This window comes from Equus przewalskii, chromosome 15, assembly GCF_037783145.1.
Source record: "Equus przewalskii isolate Varuska chromosome 15, EquPr2, whole genome shotgun sequence".
In the NCBI taxonomy this organism is placed as follows: Eukaryota; Metazoa; Chordata; class Mammalia; order Perissodactyla; family Equidae; genus Equus; species Equus przewalskii.
The window spans coordinates 37,467,848-37,490,645 of record NC_091845.1 but is presented as its reverse complement, the minus strand read 5'-3'; the positions used below and the strand labels follow the sequence as shown (position 1 = coordinate 37,490,645).

The following is a 22,798-nucleotide window of genomic DNA, read 5'->3' as shown; positions in this document are numbered from 1 at the left end:
TTCAGATGGAAATGAGAGAGGGCTGTTTGAAGAGGGTTATGAATCTGGGAGGGAAACTAGTCAGACTTGGAGCTCCTCTTTGGAGCTTCTCTTTTATGTCTCCACAAAAGCTGTGCTTTTGTGTCCATGTCTGGCTGGACACGTGAGCAGTGGCACCTTGCTTCCCTAGCAGATGGAACATGCTCTTATTGCATTCCCAATGCTTGTTACCACTCTGGACTCTACTGTCTTTGGGAGGTCTTTTATAAAAGGCCTATGTGGATCCAGTGATAACAGAGAGGGGACTAGGGTGTTTTAACCTCTTCCTCATGTTAATGGTATTGTAGTGTCCTATCATGAGCATTCCTGTCTGGTGCCTCCCTTGACCATTTCCCCTTTGCTCTGCAAAAAGCAAAGGTTATCTACCTGAAACCTTCAGTCGTCTCTCAGTGTAAGAGCCAAGGAAGATGCTTCCAGTGCTGCTGCAGGGGGAGTGAATCACCTTCGGCGTTCACCTATGAGTGTGTGTGCATGTGTGCACACATCTTCACACCCATGTATCCCCTTCTACCACCCACTTTTACAATGGCCACATTAGCTTCCCTCTCCATCCAAACACCAAGTAGTGGAATGTAGAATACTAGGAAGAAAAGGCCTTGGAAGTAGTCTTCCCTGGGACAGGGGTTGACTTCTGTGCCAGCATCCAGGAAGGATCTTGAGTCTACACTCAAGTTGGTTTATTGGGTTGGAAGGCCCCTCGTGCTGCTGCTGTGCTTAATTCATTTTAGCCGGTATTGAACTGCACGTATTTTCTCAATCATTCCACCGTATTTAAAGTCTCTATTCCTTTTGCTTATGCTCCTATATCTGCCTAGTATGTTCCTTCTTTACTAGCTGGTGTCTACCCATTCTGTTAGATTAAATCCATGTTTCACCTTTCCCAAGGAAGTGCCTCCATGCCCAGCCCTAGGCAAGGGTGGGTTAGGTGTCCTTTCCCAAAGTGTTGTTGCTCTTAGGCACTCACCACACTGTATACGTGTTTCCCTGTGTGGACTGTTCCATTGTGCCTTAGCACAGGGCCTGGTATATAACAGATGCTCAAATGTGTGTTAGTCTAAACGAAAAGCAGGGGATAGGAGAGTCAACAGTAGCTGGTTTGTGGCAATCTCATGTGGAGAGGTTTAGAATAAAGCTGTGGTCTGCAGCCTCATGTGGAGTGTGCATGTGTATGTTTGTAAGAAACACTCATTTTTTGACAACAAAATGCAGTTTGCACATGTCATTTCGGCTTCCCCCTTTCCTTTCTTATTTCCGATCTTTGATTAGGGTATATAATTGAAGTCTTAGTTCTCTATACAAATAAATACTGCTACCCAGTATGGCTGACTAAGCCCCAGAGCTTTGTGTGCTCCCAGATTGTTCATAATGGTTGGGAGTATGGAGTTAGGCAGACCTGGGTTTAAGAATAATATTTTCCATGAAAGTGCTATTGACATCCCCATTTTACGGATGTGGAAACTATGGCTCAGAGAAGTTGAACCCATGAACACAGAGCTAGTAAGTGACAGAGAGGCTTCAACGCAAGGATTCCACACCAGGGCTGCCTGACTACAAAGCTTGTTCTCTTAACTGTCTGCTCCTGTTTCCCCATTTATTTCCTATATACCCATAGGCAAGTCTTTTTAACTTTTTACGGCTTTGGTTTTTCGTATTTAAAATGAGGGGAGCAGAACTCACCTTGTACTGTTATTGTAAGGAAGAAAAGAAATAAGAAACCAGAAATCATAGTAAAAGCAGCAGCTGTTGTATGTAGTCATTGTTTTAGCACTTTATTTAGGCTATCTCATATAATCATCACCACAGCCCTCCGAGGCTGAGTAATAATAGTACAGTTGTTATTCTCTTTTCGTAATTGAGGAACAGAAAGGTATATAGTAAGGGACAGAGCTAGTGTTCACACCCTAGCGATCTGGCTTCAGTGTCCATACTGAACCCTTATGCTCTGTTATCTCTTGGTTTCCATCTCCATGCTGTTCTAGAATCTGGCATCAGTATGGAAAAGATCATAAGGAACCAGAATGATAATAGGTCGAGGAGGGGGCCACACCAAGCCACAGAAGGTGAGAAGTAACGGAATGTCTGGTATATTCATGATTCCCTGACTCGGCCACTGACTGGTGAGACGGCCCATTTGTTATTTTTTGTTGGTTGCATGCCTAGGATGAGGTCTTTTCTTACGTCTTTCTTTCAGTTTGGGGACATGAGTTTACTGGTTCACTCATTGAGATCTGTGGCAACCCTGCCTCACTTTATCAAAGCCTACAGAATTGAGTGTTTCTCACCCCACTGACACTTCAATGCATACTGACATAAATGTTGAATATATAAATGAGGGAGAAGGGACAAATTTCCCTTACAGAAGACTTCCAAGTAATAAATGTAAAAAGCAAAGAGTGTAATAGAAAATCACCATTACAATACCGTAGTAATAATTGTTGCAGGTAAGATCCACTGATGAATGTTAACATTAGTAGAGGAACCTTTTAAGAAACAGGATATTTGCATCCTCAAAGCCTCAAAGTCCTGCCTTACCAAACAATTTTTTGTACATGGTTTTAATATAAATCCAGGAATTCTTTGATGCCCTTTCCTCCAGGAACTAGAGCTTAATTCTCTTCCCCCTGACTGTGGGCTGGGCTTAGTGATTTGCTTCTAATGAGTAAAATATAGAAAGAGGAACAATAGTAATTTTACAGTGGAGAAATCTGGCAGACACCACTTTAAGCAAGCGATTAAGTTTAGTATTACCAGTACTAAGTCTTGCTGCTATCATGTGATGTGATGAGAAGGCACTTTACTGCTGTAGTATTCTTCCCCCAAAACCGTAACCCTAATCTAATCATTAGAAAGCATCAAACAAACCCAGACTGGGGGACAGTCTACAAAACATCTCACCAGTACTCTTCAAAAAAAGTGTCAAGCTTATGAAAGACAAGAATAGGCTGAGAAACTGCCACAATTTAGGGAACACTAAGGAGACATGACAACTAAATGCAAAATGATATCCTGGATAGGATCCTGTAACAGTAAAAGGATGTTCGTGGAAAACTGGTGAAATCCAAATAAACTTGAAAGTTTACTTAAAAACAAACAAAAATAATCCCACCAAAAACACCATACTTCCTAACCAATAAATTGGACCATGTAGAAGAAATGGATAAATTCTTAGACTCTTACAACCTCCCAAAGCTGAATCAAGAAGAAATGGATAATTTGAACAGACCAATCACAAGTAAAGAGATTGAAACAGTAATCAAAAACATCCCAAAAAATAAAAGTCCAGGACTAGACAGCTTCCCTGGAGAATTCTACCAAACCTTCAAAGAGAATTTAGTACCTATTCTTCTCAAACTATTCCAGAAAATTAGGAAAGAAAGAATACTTCCTAGCACATTGTACGAGGCCAACATCACCCTGATACTAAAGCCTGACAAGGACAACACAAAAAAGGAGAACTACAGGGGCTGGCCCCGTGGCCGAGTGGTTAAGTTCGAGCGCTCCGCTGCGGGCAGCCCAGTATTTCGTTGGTTCGAATCCTGGGCGTGGACATGGCACTGCTCATCAAACCATGCTGAGGCAGCATCCCACATGCCACAACTAGAAGGACCCACAACGAAGAATATACAGCTATGTACTGGGGGGCTTTGGGGAGAAAAAGGAAAAAAATGAAATCTTTAAAAAAAAAAAAAAAAGGAGGGGCTGGCCCCGTGGCCGAGTGGTTAAGTTCGTGTGCTCCACTGCAGGCGGCCCAGTGTTTCGTTGGTTCGAATCCTGGGCACAGACATGGCACTGCTCATCAAACCACGCTGAGGCAGCGTCCCACATACCACAACTAGAAGGACCCACAACGAAGAATATGCAACTATGTACGGGGGGGGCTTTGGGGAGAAAAAGGAAAAAATAAAATCTTTAAAAACAAAAAAAAAAGGAAAACTACAGGCCAATATCACTGATGAACATATATGCAAAAATCCTCAACAAAATATTGGCAACCTGAATACAGCAATACATCAAAAAGATCATACACCATGATTCAGTGGGATTTCTACCAGGGACACAGGAATGGTTCATCATCTGAAAATCAATCAATGTGATACCCCCCCATTGACAAAATGAGGAATAAAAACCACATGATCATCTCAATAGATGGAGAGAAAGCATTTGACAAGATCCAACATCTATTTATGATAAAAACTCTCAATAAAATTGGTATAGAAGGAAAGCATCTCAACATATTAAAGGCCATATATGACAAACCCACAGCCAACACTACACTCATTGGGGAAAAACTGAATGCTGTCCCTCTGAGAACAGGAACAAGACAAGGATGCCCACTCTCACCACTCTTATTCAATATTGTACTAGAGGTTTTGGCCAGAGCATTAGGCAAGAAAAAGGAATAAAAAGAATCCAAATAAGAAATGAAGTGAAACTCTCACTGTTTGCAGACATGATTTTATATTATAGAAAACTCTAAAGAATCCATTGGGAAACTATGGAAATAATCAACAACTACAGGAAAGTTGCAGGGTACAAAGTCTACTTATAAAAATCGGTTGCATTTCTATACTCTAATAATGAACTAACAAAAAGAGAACTCAAGAATACAATCCCATTTACAATCACAACAAAAAGATAAAATATCTAGGAATAAATTTAACCAAGGAGGTGAAAGAGCTATACAATGAAAAATGTAAGACATTATTGAAAGAAATCAATGATGACATAAAGAGATGGAAAGATGTTCCATGCACATGGATTGGAAGAATAAACATGGTTAAAATGTTCATACTACCCAAAGCAATCTACAGATTCAACAGTGCAGTCTCAATCAGAATCCCAGTGACATTCTTCACGGAAATAGAACACAGAATCCTAAAATTTATATGGGGCAACACAACACCCCAAATAGCTAAAGCAATCCTGAGAAAAAAGAACAAAGCTGGAGGTATCATGATCCATGACTTCAAAATGTACTACAAAGCTATAATAATCAAAACAGCATGGTACTGGTACAAAAACAGGCACACAGATCAATGGAGCAGAATTGAAAGCCCAGAAATAAAACACACGTCTCCAGACAGCTAATCTTTGACAAAGGTGCTAAGAACATACAATGGAGAAAAGATAGTCTCTTCAATAAATGATATTGGGAAAACTGGACAGCCACACACGAAAGAATGAAAGTAGACCATTATCTTTCGCCATACACAAAAATAAACTCAAAATGAATCAAAGACTTGAAACCATAAAACTCCTAGAAGAAAATATAGATAGTATAGTCTTTGACGTTGATCTTAAAGGATCTTTTCGAATACCATGTCTTCTCAGACAAGGGAAACAAAAGAAAAACAAATGCGACTTCATCAGACTAAAGAGCTTCTGCAAGGCAAAGGAAACCAAGATCAAAACAAAAAGACAGCCCACCAATTGATATTTGCAAATCATATATCTGACAAGGGGTTAATCTCTATAATATATAAAGAACTCACACAATAACAACAACAAAAAACAACCCGATCAAAAAACAGGCAGAGGATATCAACAGACATTTCTCCAAAAAGATATACAGATGGCCAATAGGCACATCAAAAGATGTTCAACACCACAAATAATCAGGGAAATGCAAATCAAAACTATGCTAAGGTGTCACCTTATGCCTGTTAAAATGGCTATAACCACCAACTCAAAAAATAAAAAATATCGGAGAGGTTGTGGAGAAAAGGGAACCCTCATACCCTGCTGGTGGGAACGCAAACTGGTGCAGCTACTGTGGAAGACAGTATGGAGATTTCTCAAAAAACTAAAAATAGGAATACCATATGAACCAGCTATCCCACTGCTGGGTATTTTCCCCAAGAACTTGAAATCAACAATTCAAAATGACTTATGCACTCGTATGTTCATTGCAGCATTATTCACAATAGCCAAGACGTGGAAGCAACCCAAGTGTCCATTGGCTGATGACAGGATAAAGAAGATGTGGTATAGGGGCCGGCCCTGTGGCCGACTGGTTAAGTTCAAGCGTTCTACTTTGGCAGCTCAGGGTTTTGCCGGTTCAGATCCTGGGCACGGACATGGCACCACTCATCAGGCCACGCTGTGGTGGCATCCCACATGCCACAAGTAGAAGGACCCACAACTAAAAATGCACAACTGTGTACTGGGGGGCTTTGGGGAGAAAAAGGAAAAATAAAAATCTTAAAAAATAAAAAAAGATGATGTGGTATATATACACAATGGAATACTACTCAGCCATAAAAAAGTCAAAATCATCTCATTAGCAACAACATGGACCTGGAGGGAATTACGTTAAATGAAATAAGCAAGACAGAGAAAGACAAACACCATATGATTCCACTCATTTGTGGAAGATGAACACACGGACAAAGAGAACAGTTCAGTGGTTACCAGGGGAAGGGGGCTGCCACAGGGAGTGAAGGGGAACACTTATATGGTGACAGACAAGTAATAATGTACAACTGAAATTTCACAATGTTGTAAACTCTTATGAACTCAATAAAAAAAACAAATGAACAAACAAAAACCCCCAAACTTCCCGAGTCCTTCCTGACTGAGAGCCAAGTGGCATTGACTAGAGCACCTGAGTTATAGCATTTATGTTCTAGTTTTGAATTCTTCTTACCTTTGGGAAAGACCTTTTGGTTGTATAGTGTGTGTATCTGGGAGGCTTTGGTGGATTTGGGGACAGGCTTATGGTCTGTGTGACTCAAAGCCTGCCCATCTAGTGAACAGAATGCTGCTCAGCTGACTTAGGAGAGGGATGTGCACTCGACTTTCCTACTCCAACCCCAGTCCTTGCTGGTGTTTGATGTCACAAATGACATTCCCTCTGCCAGGAATTTCTTCCCTTTTTCCCCCTGTCCCTAGTGCAGTTTCTTTAGACATCCTGCTTAGCTTTCAAGGCCTCACTCCCATTTTACCTCCCCTATAGTTTCTTGTGTGATCATCCCACGAAATAGTCTCTTTCATATTCCTATGACCCTAACACAGTTATTCTTGGTTTAGCTAATTACCTCTGGCTGAAAGTGGTATCTTAAACTTTTAAGCTCTTTAGGTCAGTTGGCCTACCCCTCCTGTTTAGCACACTTTGCTTTATTATGTCTAGAAAACAACCTCCTTGAAGGGAAGGAGTCTTATAAATATCCCTTGAAGCATCTAGGACAGTGCTTGCCATGTTGTAAGCCCTCATTAAATGATTGCTGAATTGAATGAGTGAACATTTTAAGACACTGAAAGGAGGAGTATTCTCCCTGTTTGCTGATGAGACTTGCTTGGAGTCACACAAGTGAGTGTGAGCTGTATTTGGAACCCAGCTGTCCCTTTCTGAGCAGTCTCAGGCCAAGAAGCTTCGCCACTCTGATCATAGTGCTAAATTATAGCAAGCGTGATGGCTATCATTTATTGTGAGCCTACTCTGGGACAGGCTGGGTTCTAGGCATGCACACTATTTAGTCCTGTCAACAGCTCTGATGTATGGGCATCACTACCATCATTTTATAGATAAGTCCATTGAGGTTCAGAGTGGTAAGTAACTTCCCTTAGATCATCAGTTAGTAAATTGCTGAATTGAGATTTGGACCCAGGTGTGTCTGGCATCAGAACCCATTTTTTCCCCCAGTGCAGGTTGGTCCCTGGTACCTCTTTCCCCTTGTCTTTTCAGACCCATCCCTGGAAGACATGTGTGGCACTGAGTGTGCCCAGCTGGAGGAAGATGGGCAGCAGCCACCGCGGTGCACTTCAACTACCTCATCTCAGTCTGAGCCTTCAGAGCAGCTTAAGCGCCACCAAGGCAAGAGCCTAGCCTCTGAGGACCCCAAAAAGAAGAGAGCTCAGAAACCCTCCCACATGAGGAGAAACATACGGTGAGCTGTGCTCTGGGTAAGAGGAGAAGAGAGAGAATAGAGGTATTACCTTCATTTGAAGGCTGTCAGTAGCAGAAGGACTAGTATGAGGAGGAGACTCTTCTTCCCAAAGGAGAAAAGTATAAGCTGTGTGCCCCAAATAATAGTGAAAATGCAGCTCAGGATCACTGGTCTGGGAGTGTCAGAGGATGCGTGGTGGATGTGGATGGCACTCAAATACTGCTAGGGAATGTCTCACTCTATGGAGGCCCTGGGAAGCAGCCCAGGGATGATAGGATGCTCTGGTTGGACTCGTTTCTTCCTTTATTTTTTCCTTATGTCAAAACAAGAGGAGTTCATCTTCTTGGAACTCAACTTTAGTTGGCCAGGGACTATGGTCCAAAGCAGAGCTTCTTCCTTGAGCTAAGAAATCAGCAGATGTGAACTTCCTTAACTATCCAAATCCCCAACAGTCCTTCCTTCTACCAAATAATTTTGCTGCTGAAAGAAGATAAATGATATCTTTTTCTGTTTCTACCCTCATCTTTTTTTGTTTTTAAACATAATGACAACTTGAAAATATTACTCTAAGTTTGGGAAATAAGGATGTAGAATCCGTAATCCTACTTTCCTATGTAACAAATCTATTATTTAATACTGCTTTTCAGCTTTACAAATCTCACATTACTCTAGTTTATTCTTGATCTGTTATGTGCAGAGATGAGTAGGCAGGAGCATCTGTCAGGAAGTTAAATAATATGAAAAATATGTTAGCCCAGAACCACCTGAGTCTTAAAGTATCTTTTTTTTTTTTTTTTAACCTTGCCCATTGCATGGGTGTAGTGTGAGTGATGTGGCTTCTCCTTTTCTCTTCTCACCTCAGCTCTCTGAGCTCAGTACTGATGATTTCCCTATTTAGCCTGACATTACATTGTCCAAATCTCAAGTGAATCGCAGTGTTCTCTCTTATTTTAATGTTTAGAAAGCTACTACGGGAGGATCAATTGGAGCCAGTTACCAAAGCAGCACAACAGGAAGAGTTGGAAAGAAGGAAACGCCTGGAGCAGCAGAGGAAGGATTACGCAGCCCCCATTCCCACTGTTCCCCTGGAATTCCTTCCTGGTAGGTAGTAGAGGTGGCAGGAAGGGCCCTGAAGAACAGGGAGAAGAGGCCCTTGGCATGTACAGTGGTCAAGGACAGATCTGGAATAAGATCATGGTCTCTCAGGAATCCTTTTGTGTCATTCAGCTTCTTGGGAGCACCCAATCAGAAGGGTCTCATTTAAAAAGTTAAGAGGGATAAAAATATACGCCTGAAATTGATCTTATTTAGGTTTTTCCCCCCGTAACTTTGAATCTTAATATGCTAAAGGATTAGGACCTTTTCTAGTGATCAGGTGGATACCAGGAAGTAAATTTGGAATGAGGGCTGAGGTTTCTGAGATGTCCTCTACTTCTCTCCTCAGGGGACAGTCCCCCTGAGAGCAAGAAAGGAGGAGGGGTGGTGAATCAATTTTGGAAATATGTTTGAGCTAAATATGGTTTTGACATTCCCTTCCATCTTTCTTTTCCTAGAGGAAATTGTCTTAAGAGCAAATGATGGTCCCCAACTGCCTCCTCGGGTCTTGGCCCAAGAAGTCATTTGTTTGGACAGTAGCAGTGGCAGTGAAGATGAAGAAAGCAGTCGAGATGGTAAGATTGAGCCAGAGGTGCCTCTGCTTCCTCTTGACCCAATGTTCACCCTGAGAGATTGGCTATACCTTTGAATAGAAAAGAGTTCAGTTCTTCCTCATTCAGTTTGGGGTCTGACTGTGACAAATTTCCCTGAGTCTCCTTGGTAAATGTAAGTTTTTCCCTTGTCTTAGCTTGAAGTTGAAAGAGAGAAATAATAAAAATCAAATTTTTCCTAACTGATGACAAGTTCTAACTTTGTTTCCATGCTCTTTTGCTTTAACAATGGACAGTAAATTATCTTTGCTCCCTGGGTTTTATTTTGTTTTATTTTGTTGGTTGCCTCAGAGGTGATTGAACTGAGCTCTGGAGAGGAGGACACTCTGCACATTGTGGACAGCAGTGAGTCCGTCAGTGAGGAGGATGAGGAAGAGGAGAAGGGTGGCACCCATGTGAATGATGTCTTAAACCAGCGTGATGCCCTGGGGCGGGTCCTTGTCAACCTGAACCACCCTCCGGAGGAGGAGAATGTCTTCCTGGCCCCACAGTTGGCACGGGCAGTGAAACCTCACCAGGTACTGCAAATCTTGACTCTCCTGTCCTTTTCAGCGGACATCACCTGCTGGTAGTTGTTACTTTGCAGCCTGTGAAGTACTTGTTGGTACCACAAGCAGCTATTGGAAAGGCCTGATCCTTCCTTCTAGCAGTTGTTGCTTTAGGATTCCTAATGAATGGGAAGGGTCAAGCCTCAGATTTGCCCTATCATGTAGAAGGCACTGGATCTCTTGGCTTAATAATCTTTTTTTTTTTTTTTTAAGATTTTATTTTTCCTTTTTCTCCCCAAAGCCCCCCGGTACATAGTTGTATATTTTTAGTTGTGGGTCCTAGTTGTGGCATGTGGGATGCTGCCTCAGCATGGCTTGATGAGCAGTGCCATATCTGTGCCCAGGATCTGAACTGACAAAACCCTGGGCTGCCTGCAGCAGAGTGCGTGAACTTAACCACCTGGCCACGGGGCCAGCCCCTTTGCTTAATAATCTTGATCCTCCTTCTGTGAAATATGCAAGATTGACTGAGATGCTCTCTGGAGAGCAGTGCTTTGATTAGGAAGTTGTGGCTCCAGAAGACTTGTGAGAGTCAGAAGTCTGAGGGACTTTCTGATAGGAGGGAACAGAGTATTTGGTGTTGACCCAGAGCCTGGAACCAGAACCAGTGAGTGAAAATTTCATGAACACAGAGGTTGACTCAATATAAGAACTCTGACAATAAGAATTGCTCCTCATGGAATGGGCTACCTCAAGATGAGCAGCCAAAGGCAGCCAGCCCAAGGCTGAATAGAAGACCCTGTTAGGAATTTGGTACTACAGATTCTTGTTTCAGATGGGCCGTTGTACCAGGTGACTGCTTCTCTGTGTTTTCTCCAAGAAGATTATCACCAGCCAATAGACTAGTAAGGGTACAGGGAAACTTCTATAGCTGTCCACATCAGCTGTCTAGTATAATGTCTGCTTATTTACTTAATTCCTACTAGTTCCAAAGTGAGTAAAACTAGAGCCATGGTCTTTGCCAGTCCCTCTGACATTTGTCTGTGTTTGTCCCTTGTCAGATTGGTGGGATCCGGTTTCTGTATGATAACCTGGTTGAGTCCCTGGAGAGGTTTAAGACCAGTAGTGGCTTTGGCTGTATCCTGGCCCACAGCATGGGTCTGGGGAAAACTTTGCAAGTGATCTCCTTCATCGATGTCCTCTTCCGCCACACACCAGCCAAAACTGTCCTTGCCATTGTGCCGGTAAGAGTTTGGGAAGGCACCACTTAGTCACCCCTCTGAAGAGCTCTGGGTTAATGCCTTACTGGGCACTGAAAAACTTGATGAGCTCAGCTCTCAGCTTGTTCTTTAAAACTCTCTTTTTTGGACTTGGCCTTCTGACAGGTTAATACTCTTCAGAATTGGCTGGCAGAGTTCAACATGTGGCTGCCAGCTCCTGAAGCCCTTCCAGCTGACAACAAGCCTGAAGAAGTTCAGCCTCGGTTCTTTAAAGTTCACATCTTGAATGATGAGCACAAGTAGGTGGCTTGCCCCCTCCTCTCTGCCCCTTTCCTTTTAGACTTCTTCCCGGGATCCTGATGTCATGGCAGTTTGTTTGGATATGTGCCCTGTCCTCCAAGATTCCTTTTGGTTTCTTGATGTGTCCCTCTCTTTCTTCTTGCTACTCATTTTTTTCTCAACCTAGCTTCTCAGTAAAGTCAAAGTTAAGTAGCTTGTGAAATTTCTTGTGTTCTGCTTGAAGCAGCTTTTATACCCTGAAATATATGTGTGCATGGTCACATTTTCCCATGTATATAGTAATAAAATTCAACGTGATAAAGTGAAAGTTTCCATTTTCTAACTTTTCACCTTTTACATTTCTCTTTTCTTAGAAACCTAATCATCAGTCTCTTCTTTTAAGCACCAATCTACAGTTGACCTTTAATGGTACAACTTCCAAGCTTTGAAAGGTGCAAACCTTTGTTTGTTTTGGATTTAAATAAACTTCTTTTCCATTCCATAAGTTCAACCTGACTTCCAAAAATCTAACCTCAATGGATAATTGAGAAGGTAGACTTTCTTTTCTTCAAAGGCTGCCTTTTGTGATGATTGGTCACACACATCAAAATGAGGAGAGTGTGAGTGGCCCCAAAGGTGGTTGATCACCTGCTCTTCTTTCCTAGATTTCAGGACTGTTAGTCCTCATGCAGTTAATGAAAGACAGCCAGGGCTCAGTTGTTGAGGAGTAGAGGGACTGTGCTGAATGTCAATCTGGTCTCTGCTACTCTAACTCCTTCACTGCTTATCTTCGGCTCTTTATTTACTGCAGCTTGGGCAGGTTAAATGCAGAATGTTGCCTTTGCTTTTACTACCTTGTATTTATTATAGGAATGACTTGAAATTCTCCCTCAAATGTAGAATTGTAGTCATGTGTGTACATCCAAGGAGGTTGTCGCTTTTGTTTGCCTTGTGCCATTGAATTTCTGTTTTTTGCTGTTTAACCCTCATCAGCGACCCAGTTCATCCTTAGAGCAATTGTATCTTTAGGATACTGGGAGAGTTCTTGGGCAGCTGACTAGCCCTGTGCTGCTGCCACATGAAGTATTTGGCAATAAGAAGTTCTGAATATACATCAAAGCAGCTTTGATTGTGAGAAATTCTTCCTGGGGAGCAGTGGAAGTAATAATATTTTCTCTCTGTTCACTCTTGCAGGACAATGGCAGCTCGTGCTAAAGTGATGGCTGATTGGGTGTCAGAGGGTGGGGTGCTGCTGATGGGGTATGAAATGTACAGACTCCTCACCCTGAAGAAATCCTTTGCCACAGGTAGACCGAAGAAAACCAAGAAACGTTCTCACCCGGTCATCATTGATCTGGATGAGGAAGATAGACAACAGGAGTTTCGGAGAGGTGGGCAACCTATCCCGGGAGTACTCTTAGGCGTGTTTCAGGAAAAAAAAAATAGGACCTAGTCAAAAGTGAAGCATTATTGATGTGAGTTGTGTTGTTATGAAACAGAAATCTTGATCCCCAAGATAAGTGGGATGCTTTCTCTGCAGGCAGTGGAATTCTGATTAGGCCAGGCCACAGACTGGCTCAGGGAAGACTACCCTGCCTGTCTGGCCCTGTTTCTCTCACAAAACACTTGAGAGAGTAACAGCTTCTTTTACCACTTCCTAGAGATATTCTGAGATAGCATTTGGAAAGTATTTATAAAATATTTAAATCATTAATATACAGAGTAGTAATAATATTATTTGTGAATTTATAAAAAAAGAATTTATCCCAGGTTTTTTTTTTGAGTGAAAGCCATTCATCTCATAGTTCTAGTTCTACTTGCTCTTCTAAGGGGCCTTTGCCTATTTGGGCAAGAAACGTTTTTTTAGAGTTCACAAGCTGTTTCGTTTTATAGGTCTCTTCATCTATGAGATTGTTTGTTCTAGGTTTGTTTCTGTGGTAGAGCTGGGATGAATTTGCCATTTAGCAATGACTGGCGAGTAACTCCAAGAAGATCTTGTCTTTTAGCTAGCTCACACCAGCTGGCCCTCAGGTGGCACCACGATGCTGCCAATGGTGAGAGCCGACTAAAGTGTCTGGATTATTCCTATCAGTTTCATCTAGACTCATTTTTAATCCTAGGCTGGTACTCTGTAAGGTCATGCTTTCTGCTGCCCACTTAGTGTAAGCCCTAAGAATGCAAGTCAGTTTTGCTCTTAGCCTAAAGGAAAAAAAAATAGAGAAAGGAAAGGGAGAAAAGGGATATTTACTGCAAGAGTCAACAGGCCAAGTTAATGTCTCATACCAAATGTGCAGGAGCTTGGATGGCTGGCTCCCTTTCACCAATGGGGGCTGACTCTTGCTTTCCTGCTTCCTTCATTTCTTCTGTCTCCTCCAGGGTGCACCCCTACTTCTCATATTGTTGACTAAGAGCAGGCCCTCTCACCCTCTGACTCCGGATCCTCTTCCCTCCCTAGAGTTTGAGAAGGCCTTATGCCGCCCTGGCCCTGATGTGGTGATCTGTGACGAGGGACACCGCATCAAAAACTGCCAGGCCAGCACCTCGCAGGCCCTGAAGAACATTCGCTCTCGCCGTCGGGTGGTGCTGACCGGGTACCCCCTGCAGAACAACCTTATTGAGTACTGGTGTATGGTGGACTTTGTGCGCCCAGACTTCCTCGGCACCCGGCAGGAGTTCAGCAACATGTTTGAACGCCCCATCCTGAATGGGCAGTGTATTGACAGCACACCTCAGGATGTCCGTCTCATGCGGTACCGGAGCCATGTCCTGCACAGCCTCCTGGAGGGTTTTGTGCAGAGGTGAGCCATCCTCAGGGCTCTGCTTTCTGAATCCTTAGAGATCCCGTGGTGTAACAACAGCATGCCAAGGCTATCCTGAAGGAGAATGTTCTTAACAGTGAGAGGGCCCCTTCCTAGTGGGGCAATAGTAAAATTTTGCTTTTCCTGAATCGCTTTTCCTGAATAACTAGCAGTTGATGGGTAACTACTGTTTTAATCCTGTGAAAGTTTGGCCTAGAAATGCTTCTCTCAGAAGTTAATCTTTGCAGTTGCTAGGGATACCTGCCTTGTTGAGAGAAGCAAGAGAGAGCTAGCATTCTGTTGACTTGGGTGAAAGAATAGAAGTGGTGGTTCTAGGGGATATGGCCTTGCCAGTTTCAGCATTTCAATAGATGTAGCTTAGGCTAATCTAAAGCATTCCCCTCGTTTTCCCTTGTTAACATGGCATATGGGAGAAAGATTAAAGAAGAAGCCCTAGATCAGGGTAAGAACCTGGAGTTCCCCTGGTTTCTCTCACCCAGTCAGTGACCTGAGACACGTCACGCTGCCTCTTTGCCTTAGTTTTCATCCTTAAAATGAGTTTCTTCTGGATTGTTGGTGAACCAATCCTTATTTTTGCAAGGCTGCTGTGAATGTTGAGATCCTCGAGAGGAAAGTGTGGCAGAAGTGCAGGGTTCTGTTTTTATCCTGCACTGACACCTCCTGGCCACACTGCCATGTCAGTTCTGATCTTTACCTTTGTAGGAGAGGCCACACTGTGCTGAAGATTCATCTCCCTGCCAAGGAAGAAAATGTGATCCTGGTGCGGCTCTCCAAGATCCAGCGAGATTTGTACACACAGTTCATGGACCGCTTCCGGGACTGTGGTAGCAGTGGCTGGCTGGGGCTGAACCCCCTCAAGGCTTTCTGTGTGTGCTGCAAGGTGTGTTGAAGTCTTAGGGAATACTGAGGTACAGAGTAAGGATGCACATGGTCCCAAGGGAATTACTCCTGCTGGGAGTCCTTGATAAAGGGAGAATAAAGTGAGAGGGGCCACCTTGATTCACTGCATTGGAGGATTGGGGGCGCCAAAGAGAAATGTGCTGCTTGTGTACTGCACAATTCCTGGGGGTGCCACTCAGAGACTGTAATGTAAGTGGTGTCTCTTGCAGTTGTGCAACTCAGCTGCACAACTTGTTATACCAAACTTGAGAAATCGCTTTCTTTCTCACCAGTTTTTTCACTTGGAAAAAGGAGGTGAGGGAGAACATTGTGGGGCAGAGCTTTTGACTGCTAGCATAATCAAGATTCAAGAAATATATAGCTTAGACAAGTTATTAGGGTACCTTCTATTTGATTCTATACTTAGATTGAGAGCTCTTTCGTCCTGATAATACTTGAGATGGTTTGTGGATAGCAAGGCCCAGGTATCTTTAGCACTAAGACTTGTGAACAGGTTGATGAACCCTGACTTGTCTTTGATCTGGCGAAGTGCTCCCTGTTGCCTCATGAGGGACCTGTTTCTTTGACATCTGTCAGCTGACCCATTAGGTATTATTCCCAATTGACCACTGCTTTATAAGTCAGCTGAAGGTGTGTGTCTGGGGACCGGTGGGGTTTCAAAATATTTCTTTTGTAGCCGTAGTCCTAGACCAGGGCCAGGAAGCCAAAGCAGACAAGGTCTGTGAGGATGCTGCAGTGCCAGCATACCCTTCCTACCTGCCCACTTCCCTCCCTGGGAATTCTCAACTCCTACCAGGAATAGTCCCTGAAATGACTTGTGGTTGATCGTCTATAAGTCAGATACATTTGTCCATAGGGAGAGATTGGTTTTGTTTCATAGTTTCATAAAGTAGTTGACTGTATTCTTATTTGAATAGGAATGCAATGCTTGGGACACGGTGTTTTTGATAATATACCAAACATATTGGCATGCCTTCTGGTATGGACTCTCCCATTCATGTGTCATGGTGATCAGAGTTAGTTAGTGAAAACGAATGTGCAGGCTCTTTGGCTATGAGGGAGTTGGGAGACTTTAATTTCTGGTGTGACAGTGTGTGCTGTGGGGGTTGCATATTTGAGCAGGTACATGTCTCCAGACTCCCTGGGACACCTTTAGATTGTTCTCTGCCCTATGCCACCTCTCCTTTCACTTGAACATCAGATTTGGAATCACCCCGATGTGCTGTATGAAGCCCTTCAGAAGGAGAGCCTAGCCAATGAGCAGGACCTAGACGTGGAAGAGCTTGGCTCAGCAGGAACTAGTGCCCGCTGCCCATCACAGGGAACAAAAGGCAAGGGAGAAGACAGCGCCTTGGCCTCCTCAATGGGAGAGGCAACCAACAGCAAGTTCTTGCAAGGGGTCGGCTTCAACCCTTTCCAGGAGCGAGGCAACAACATTGTCACATATGAATGGGTGAGTCAAGCAGTTCCTTCTGTGGCCATAAACCAGTACTGAGAATGGATGGTGCAAAACCTACATGGGGAGAGGGTGAGGGGGTACACAGTGCACTATTGCCAAGGTCTCTGCAGGGAAGTATAAAGGTTGCTCGTGAACTGCTGCCTTGGAGGGAAAGAATTTTATTTCTAGTGATCTGGCCGTGGACCTGCTCCAAGCTGCCTCATTTCTCTCTTGCAGGCCAAGGACCTTTTGACTAATTACCAGACTGGAGTCTTAGAGAACTCTCCCAAGATGGTGCTGCTTTTCCACCTGATTGAGGAAAGTGTGAAGCTTGGAGACAAGATCCTTGTGTTCAGGTAGGAAGAGAAATTCCCAAGTGATGCTGTGTGTCTTTGGTAAAGAGTAACACAGCCCCCGTAGAGGGAGACTGTCTGGGGTCACACCAGCCCCTTTTTCCTCTCCATGCCTCTGCAACCCAGGGTTTCTTGTGAAAACCTTGCATTTCGTTTCTTTCTTGGAATTTCTTTCTTTGCCCAATCTGATTTCTCTGCAGAGAACAATTCAAAACTCTAGGCTAACATTGGAGATCATAGTGTAATCCTTCAAATTGTGGCCCACGCCAAATCTGACCTGTGGCCTATTTTTTTTTATAGCCTGAGAACTAGTTTTTATGTTTTTAAAGTGTTTAAAAAGAAAAAAAGAAAAGAATATACAACAGAGACTGTATGTGATCTGCAAAGCCTAAAAATATTTACTATCTGGCCCTTTACAGAACACATTTGCTAATCTGCTTCTATACCTCCCCAGCCTTTTTTTTTTTTTTGAGTTTTGTATGTAAGGCCAAATAAGTAATGTGCTTTGTTCCAGAGTCACGTTCTCAGTCTGGCTAGAGCTTTGAGTCCCCTCAAGTCCTGACTCCTCAGAGAAGAAGACATAAAGTAGATTTCTTCTCCTTTTTCTGACTAGCTTATGCTCTAGTGATAGCTAAGTTGCAGGAGTCTGGCTTAGGCGCCTCAGATTGAGGGTTTCCATGTGTGACACACTTTGAGAGGACAATAGTGATTCTAACTTGGGAAGAGCCTAATGGATCACTTCTGAGGAGGCTGGCTCTCTGCATAACTTGGAAGCAGCCAAGTAGTTCTGTCTTCCTAGTAAGACCCATAATGTTGCCTGTGGCCTATAATTAGATCTAATGTATATTCATGCAGTGTTGGTTTTTAATGCTGATGCTATTTGTTACTATGCACTGAGCTAAACCCTAGAATTTTTCAATTAAGGAAGTAATAGGATAGAGAAATTTTTAGTGAGGTGGTGGTAATAAGTGTGACTGACTCTGCTCCCATTATGAGCTAGAGAGAAAATCCTTGGTGGTTCTTCATGGGATTATCTCTTACGGGGAGTAGGTTGTGAGAACTCCCACTGTCAGAAGGCTGTGTGATTGTGGTCATGGTGGGGAAAAAGATTCCCTTGGGTCTGGGAGTCTTCTGAATCAAATGTTGTCCCTTTCAGCCAGAGCCTTTCCACCTTGGCTCTCATCGAGGAGTTCCTAGGGAAACGAGAAGTACCCTGTCTACCTGGTGCTGAGGGGCAAGGAGTACAGAAGTGGGTTCGAAATGTCAGCTACTTCCGTGAGTTCATTGCTGCTTTGTTCCTGGAGCCTTGACAAGGTCTGCTTAAGGGTTTCCTTTTCTACTCTTTTTTCTCTTCTCCTACTCCCTTCTCCATCAAATGCTTAGGAATATCTATGATTAGCCAAGGAACAGGGAGGTACTGAGAGCGAGCTGCTGTGTGTCAGGCACCGTACTAGGGGCTGGGGAGCTTAGGTGAGATAAGGGGAGTGCAGAGAAGTAGAAGGCATAGGCCTTGTCTTCATCTGAGATGTGAAAACTTGAGGACAAATACAAAGTAGCACTGCTCAAGTGCCCTAACTGGGGTTCTAAGGAGGACAGAATCATTGTGGTGAGGCTGGTTGGAGAAGGCTTCCTGGAGGAGGTAGAACTTGGACTAGATTAGCAAAGATGGGGAGAATTTGAACATACAGAGCTGGTGTTGCCCAAAGATCATTATAGGTGGAAGGAGCAGAGTGAACACAAGCCTAAAGGGGTGAAAATTGGTTCTTGAGGGGACAAAAAATATCTTAACTTTTAAAACGTATAAAGTGCAAATTGCATACAGTAAATAAACATATACAGTATGTCTGTGGCATTAAAATTTCACGGGGGGCATGGTGATTGGAAAAAAAGAATGTAGTAAAAAGGCTCCTTAAGGGAGTGGAATGAAAAAAAGTTGAGAAATATTGACCTCAGGCACTTACCAGACATTGACATTTGGATCCAATAATTCTTTGTTGTAGGGGCGGTGCTGTGCATTGTAGGGTATTTAGCAGCATCCCTGGTCTCTACTCACTAGATGGCAGTAGCATCCACCCATTATAACTACCAAGAATGTCTCCAGACTTTGCCAAATGTCTCCCATTGGATGAGAGGGTGGGAAAATCACACTTATTAAGAAGCACTGGCCTAAAGGAAGGATTTAGAGAAATGGAGATTCAGGCAGTGGTGAGGAGACCTCTAGCACAGGGTCTGACCTTGAGCCTTGTGTTGATTGTAGGCTTGCCCAATGAGTCAGTGCTGAGCTGTGCTCAGAATTGTGGGAACTCAGGTTGGAAAGGTAGGTTGGGGTGCTGATTGAGAGGGCCTCTAATACCAGGTAATTAAACTAATGCTTCCTACATCAGTAGTAATTCAGTTCTCCATGTGGTGTTTCATGCCCTTAGTTTTCCCTTTTCTCTGTTTTACCTGAGGTGGTAAATATAGCCCCTCCTCTCTTATTCATGCTTCTTCTTAACTTAAAAAAGCTTACTTTTTCTCCTACTTTTGAGCTTCCTTCTTTTCATTCATGTGTTCCATCTCAGTGCTCCAGATCTATTCCTTTTATGTCTCCTTATGGCAAGTTCTTAGCTTTAGGAGCATGTTAACAATGCAGATTGCTGGTGGAGGAACATCATCAGTATCAAAACACGAAACCCTTAGTCCTTCTGCACTCACCAGGATTCACAGGACTGAGGGCAGTTCTGGTTACCAAGCTTCCATATTTAGGGTGATTCTGAGTACACTCTCAAGTCTAGGAACCTTGGCCTTAGAATTAGCCCAAGATACTAGAGGGAGAAACATAGTTATAATCCTTGTTGCGCATGAGAATCATCTTGGGAGTATTTTTAAGTTATAGATACCTGGGTCTCATGGTAGACCCATGGAATGTTCAGGGGGTGGAATCTGAGCACCGTAGTGTATGTGTGTTTGTTTTGTTTTCAAAACACACTTGCCCAGTGATTTTGCTGTGTACCCCTGCCCTCATCTGTCTACCCCTGTCCATTTCTTGTGGTTTTCCTTCTGTCCTAGGGCTAGATGGTAGCACCCCTGCCTTTGAGAGGGAACGGCTCATTAATCAGTTCAATGATCCCAGCAACCTCACCACCTGGCTGTTCCTTCTCTCCACAAGGTGAGTGGATCTTGAGAGGGGAGGTCAGAGGGCTGTGTTCAGGGCAATTGGCCACATGAGCAGGTCCCCAAAGGCTCATTCAAGTTCTGTCAGAAGACATCTGCTCAGGTTTGTGACTTATTTTTGGGGTCAGAGAGAGGACCCCAAAAGGCAGCTGTGTTAGAAGGGCAATTGTGATAGTGTCATGAAGTTCTCTGAGACCTTCATTAACATTGGTCATAATTAACTTTTCTCTCAGGAGTGTTCTGAGGCTTAAACAGTGTGATGAGTGTAAAAGTGCCTTAAAAATTAGAAAGTGCAACCTAACTGTAAAAGGCTGATGGCATTATTTATCTCATGCCAAGCAGCTTGAAGGCTGTGCTGCTTTCTGCCTTCAGAATGCCTTTGGGTATGAACCGGTCATTCTCCTAAGCTGTTAAACTAAGCACACCAGAAACATCTATGCAGACGTTTTGCCCTCACCAAGTGACATCACTTTAGGGCCAGGATGTGGGAGCTTTACTCATCACAGAGGGGCGGAGAGTAGGTTTTCTTTCTGAGCATGTTGGATTTTCAAGGCATACTTTTCAGTGCTTGAAGAATGTACTGTTCATCAACCGGACAGCAGAATTCTCCAGTATGTTGTGCTTAGGAAAAAGAAGGTGATATTGGGGTAGGAGTCACAGAGCATAAACCAATTTGAAAACCATCTTTAAAAGCTCTGTGATTATCGGCTTGTGTTTTAAAGGGCCGGGTGCTTGGGCGTGAATCTGATTGGTGCAAACCGAGTGGTCGTGTTTGATGCTTCCTGGAACCCTTGCCATGATGCCCAGGCAGTATGTCGGGTATATCGTTATGGCCAGAAAAAGCCCTGTCACATCTATCGTCTTGTGGCTGATTTCACCCTCGAAAAGAAGATCTATGACCGTCAGATTTCCAAGCAGGGCATGTCAGGTGGGCCATCTTCCAGGCTCAGAAGAGGCACATTTATACAGGCTACTATCCTTATTGTATTAAGGGTGGGAGGAGAGGGGCATGTTGTGGGAACATAGGCAGGCTTTCAATGATAGAAAGCCAGCAGGTTCTCCTATCTTGTTCTGATTCAAATAATTGCTTAAGTGAGGATTGACCTCAACTTGTTGAAGCTGAGTTTAATGATAAGAGCTGAGCTAGTTATTCAGGTTTCTCTTAGGATATTTCCATTTCACTAGGGCCTCAGACCTGGTCTTTGACTTTTAGATATGGGATGGCCTGAGGTGGTTTAGATACTAGTGACAATTATGCCACCACAACCTCTCTTTTTTCTCTCTGCATGTCTTTGTAGATTTGCTTTTGCAGTCTTCTTTGCCATGTACTGACTTTCTTCATGTCTTCTCCCTTCTAGATCGGGTGGTGGATGATCTCAATCCAATGCTAAACTTTACCCGGAAGGAGGTAGAGAACCTGCTGCACTTTGTTGAGAAGGAGCCAGCTCCCCAAGCATCCTTGAACGTAAGGGGGATCAAGGAGCCAGTCCTGCAACTTGCCTGTTTGAAGTACCCTCACCTCATCACCAAGGTAAGAGCCTGGTATGCATGCAATCCCTGGTACAGCAGTCTCCATCAAAGGAGGCTTGTCTGGCAAGCTTGTTTCCTTCCTCTGAAGTTTTTTTTCATTCAGATGACTTAGACTCAACTGGATCTTTTCCTTGCTCCATGCAGTCCACTCTCCACCCCCAACCACCTACCCCCACCCCTACTCTGGTCTTCGAAGTCCTGAGCTGAGATAGGTGGAATAATTTGGCCATTGCGAGTTTCCCTAGCAGAAAGAGAGGGCAAAAGTTCTGAAAATGTAGTCTGTTAATTCTCTGAACACTCTCATCCTTTTGATATAGAAGGCAGATGGGTTGTCTAAAGCTAGTAGGTTAGAAATGTGAATTACACTCTTGACAGAAAGACAGTAAACCTGCCTGTGTGTCTGTGGGCAGCTTCTTTGCTAGTGCTGGAGACAGCCAGCCCTTTCTTAGTTTCAAAGTAAGGCTCATTGTATATCAGTCATGTTGGCACAAAGACTGGTAATTAAATCAACATCCTTCTGTGTCCCCAGGAGCCTTTTGAGCATGAGTCATTGCTCCTTAACCGAAAGGATCACAGGCTGACCAAGGCTGAGAAAAAAGCAGCAAAGAAAAGCTATGAGGAAGACAAACGCACATCGGTCCCCTACACCCGCCCGTCGTATGCACAGTATTACCCTGCCAGTGACCAGAGCCTGACCAACATCCCCGCCTTCAGTCAGAGAAACTGGTGAGTCACTGAAAGGAGAGGAAGGTCTGCTGCTGGGCCAGGCCCAGATCTTTCAATTGGTTCCTTTTTTAGATAAAGGGAGAGCCTACAACTTGCTCTTTGGCTGCTATGAACTGACAGGTTCTGCTCTTGGACAAGGTGCTGAAGCAGCCCTGGTGTTTTACGTGGCTGTGGCTGGAAGAGTGAGCTGCTGGCCTTGTGACTCAGGAGAGTCCTTCTGGACTCCCAGGGAGATGCAGCTTCCCAAAACACAGAGGCCTA

At 43.7% G+C, this 22,798-nt stretch overlaps 1 protein-coding gene across 8 annotated transcripts in view; it reads left to right on the top strand.

Moving 5' to 3' along the window:
* Positions 1-22,798, top strand: part of LOC103566924 (RAD54 like 2) — a 176,200-nt gene that overhangs the window by 107,424 nt on the left and 45,978 nt on the right. For 6 of the 8 annotated variants that reach the window (XM_070575211.1, XM_070575210.1, XM_070575212.1 and 3 more), the window contains 16 exons: positions 7,724-7,925; positions 8,887-9,026; positions 9,479-9,595; positions 9,923-10,149; positions 11,181-11,363; positions 11,505-11,638; positions 12,813-13,009; positions 14,074-14,416; positions 15,140-15,317; positions 16,539-16,790; positions 17,013-17,131; positions 18,285-18,403; positions 20,177-20,276; positions 21,004-21,209; positions 21,640-21,812; positions 22,341-22,537. In XM_070575211.1, coding sequence (XP_070431312.1) covers positions 7,724-7,925; positions 8,887-9,026; positions 9,479-9,595; positions 9,923-10,149; positions 11,181-11,363; positions 11,505-11,638; positions 12,813-13,009; positions 14,074-14,416; positions 15,140-15,317; positions 16,539-16,790; positions 17,013-17,131; positions 18,285-18,403; positions 20,177-20,276; positions 21,004-21,209; positions 21,640-21,812; positions 22,341-22,537 — 2,887 coding nt within the window. Of the gene's footprint in view, positions 1-2,018; positions 2,100-7,723; positions 7,926-8,886; positions 9,027-9,478; positions 9,596-9,922; positions 10,150-11,180; positions 11,364-11,504; positions 11,639-12,812; positions 13,010-13,994; positions 14,417-15,139; positions 15,318-16,538; positions 16,791-17,012; positions 17,132-18,284; positions 18,404-20,176; positions 20,277-21,003; positions 21,210-21,639; positions 21,813-22,340; positions 22,538-22,798 lie in introns of those variants that run through there. The other 2 variants (XM_070575209.1, XM_070575217.1) reach the window with 2 other exon arrangements.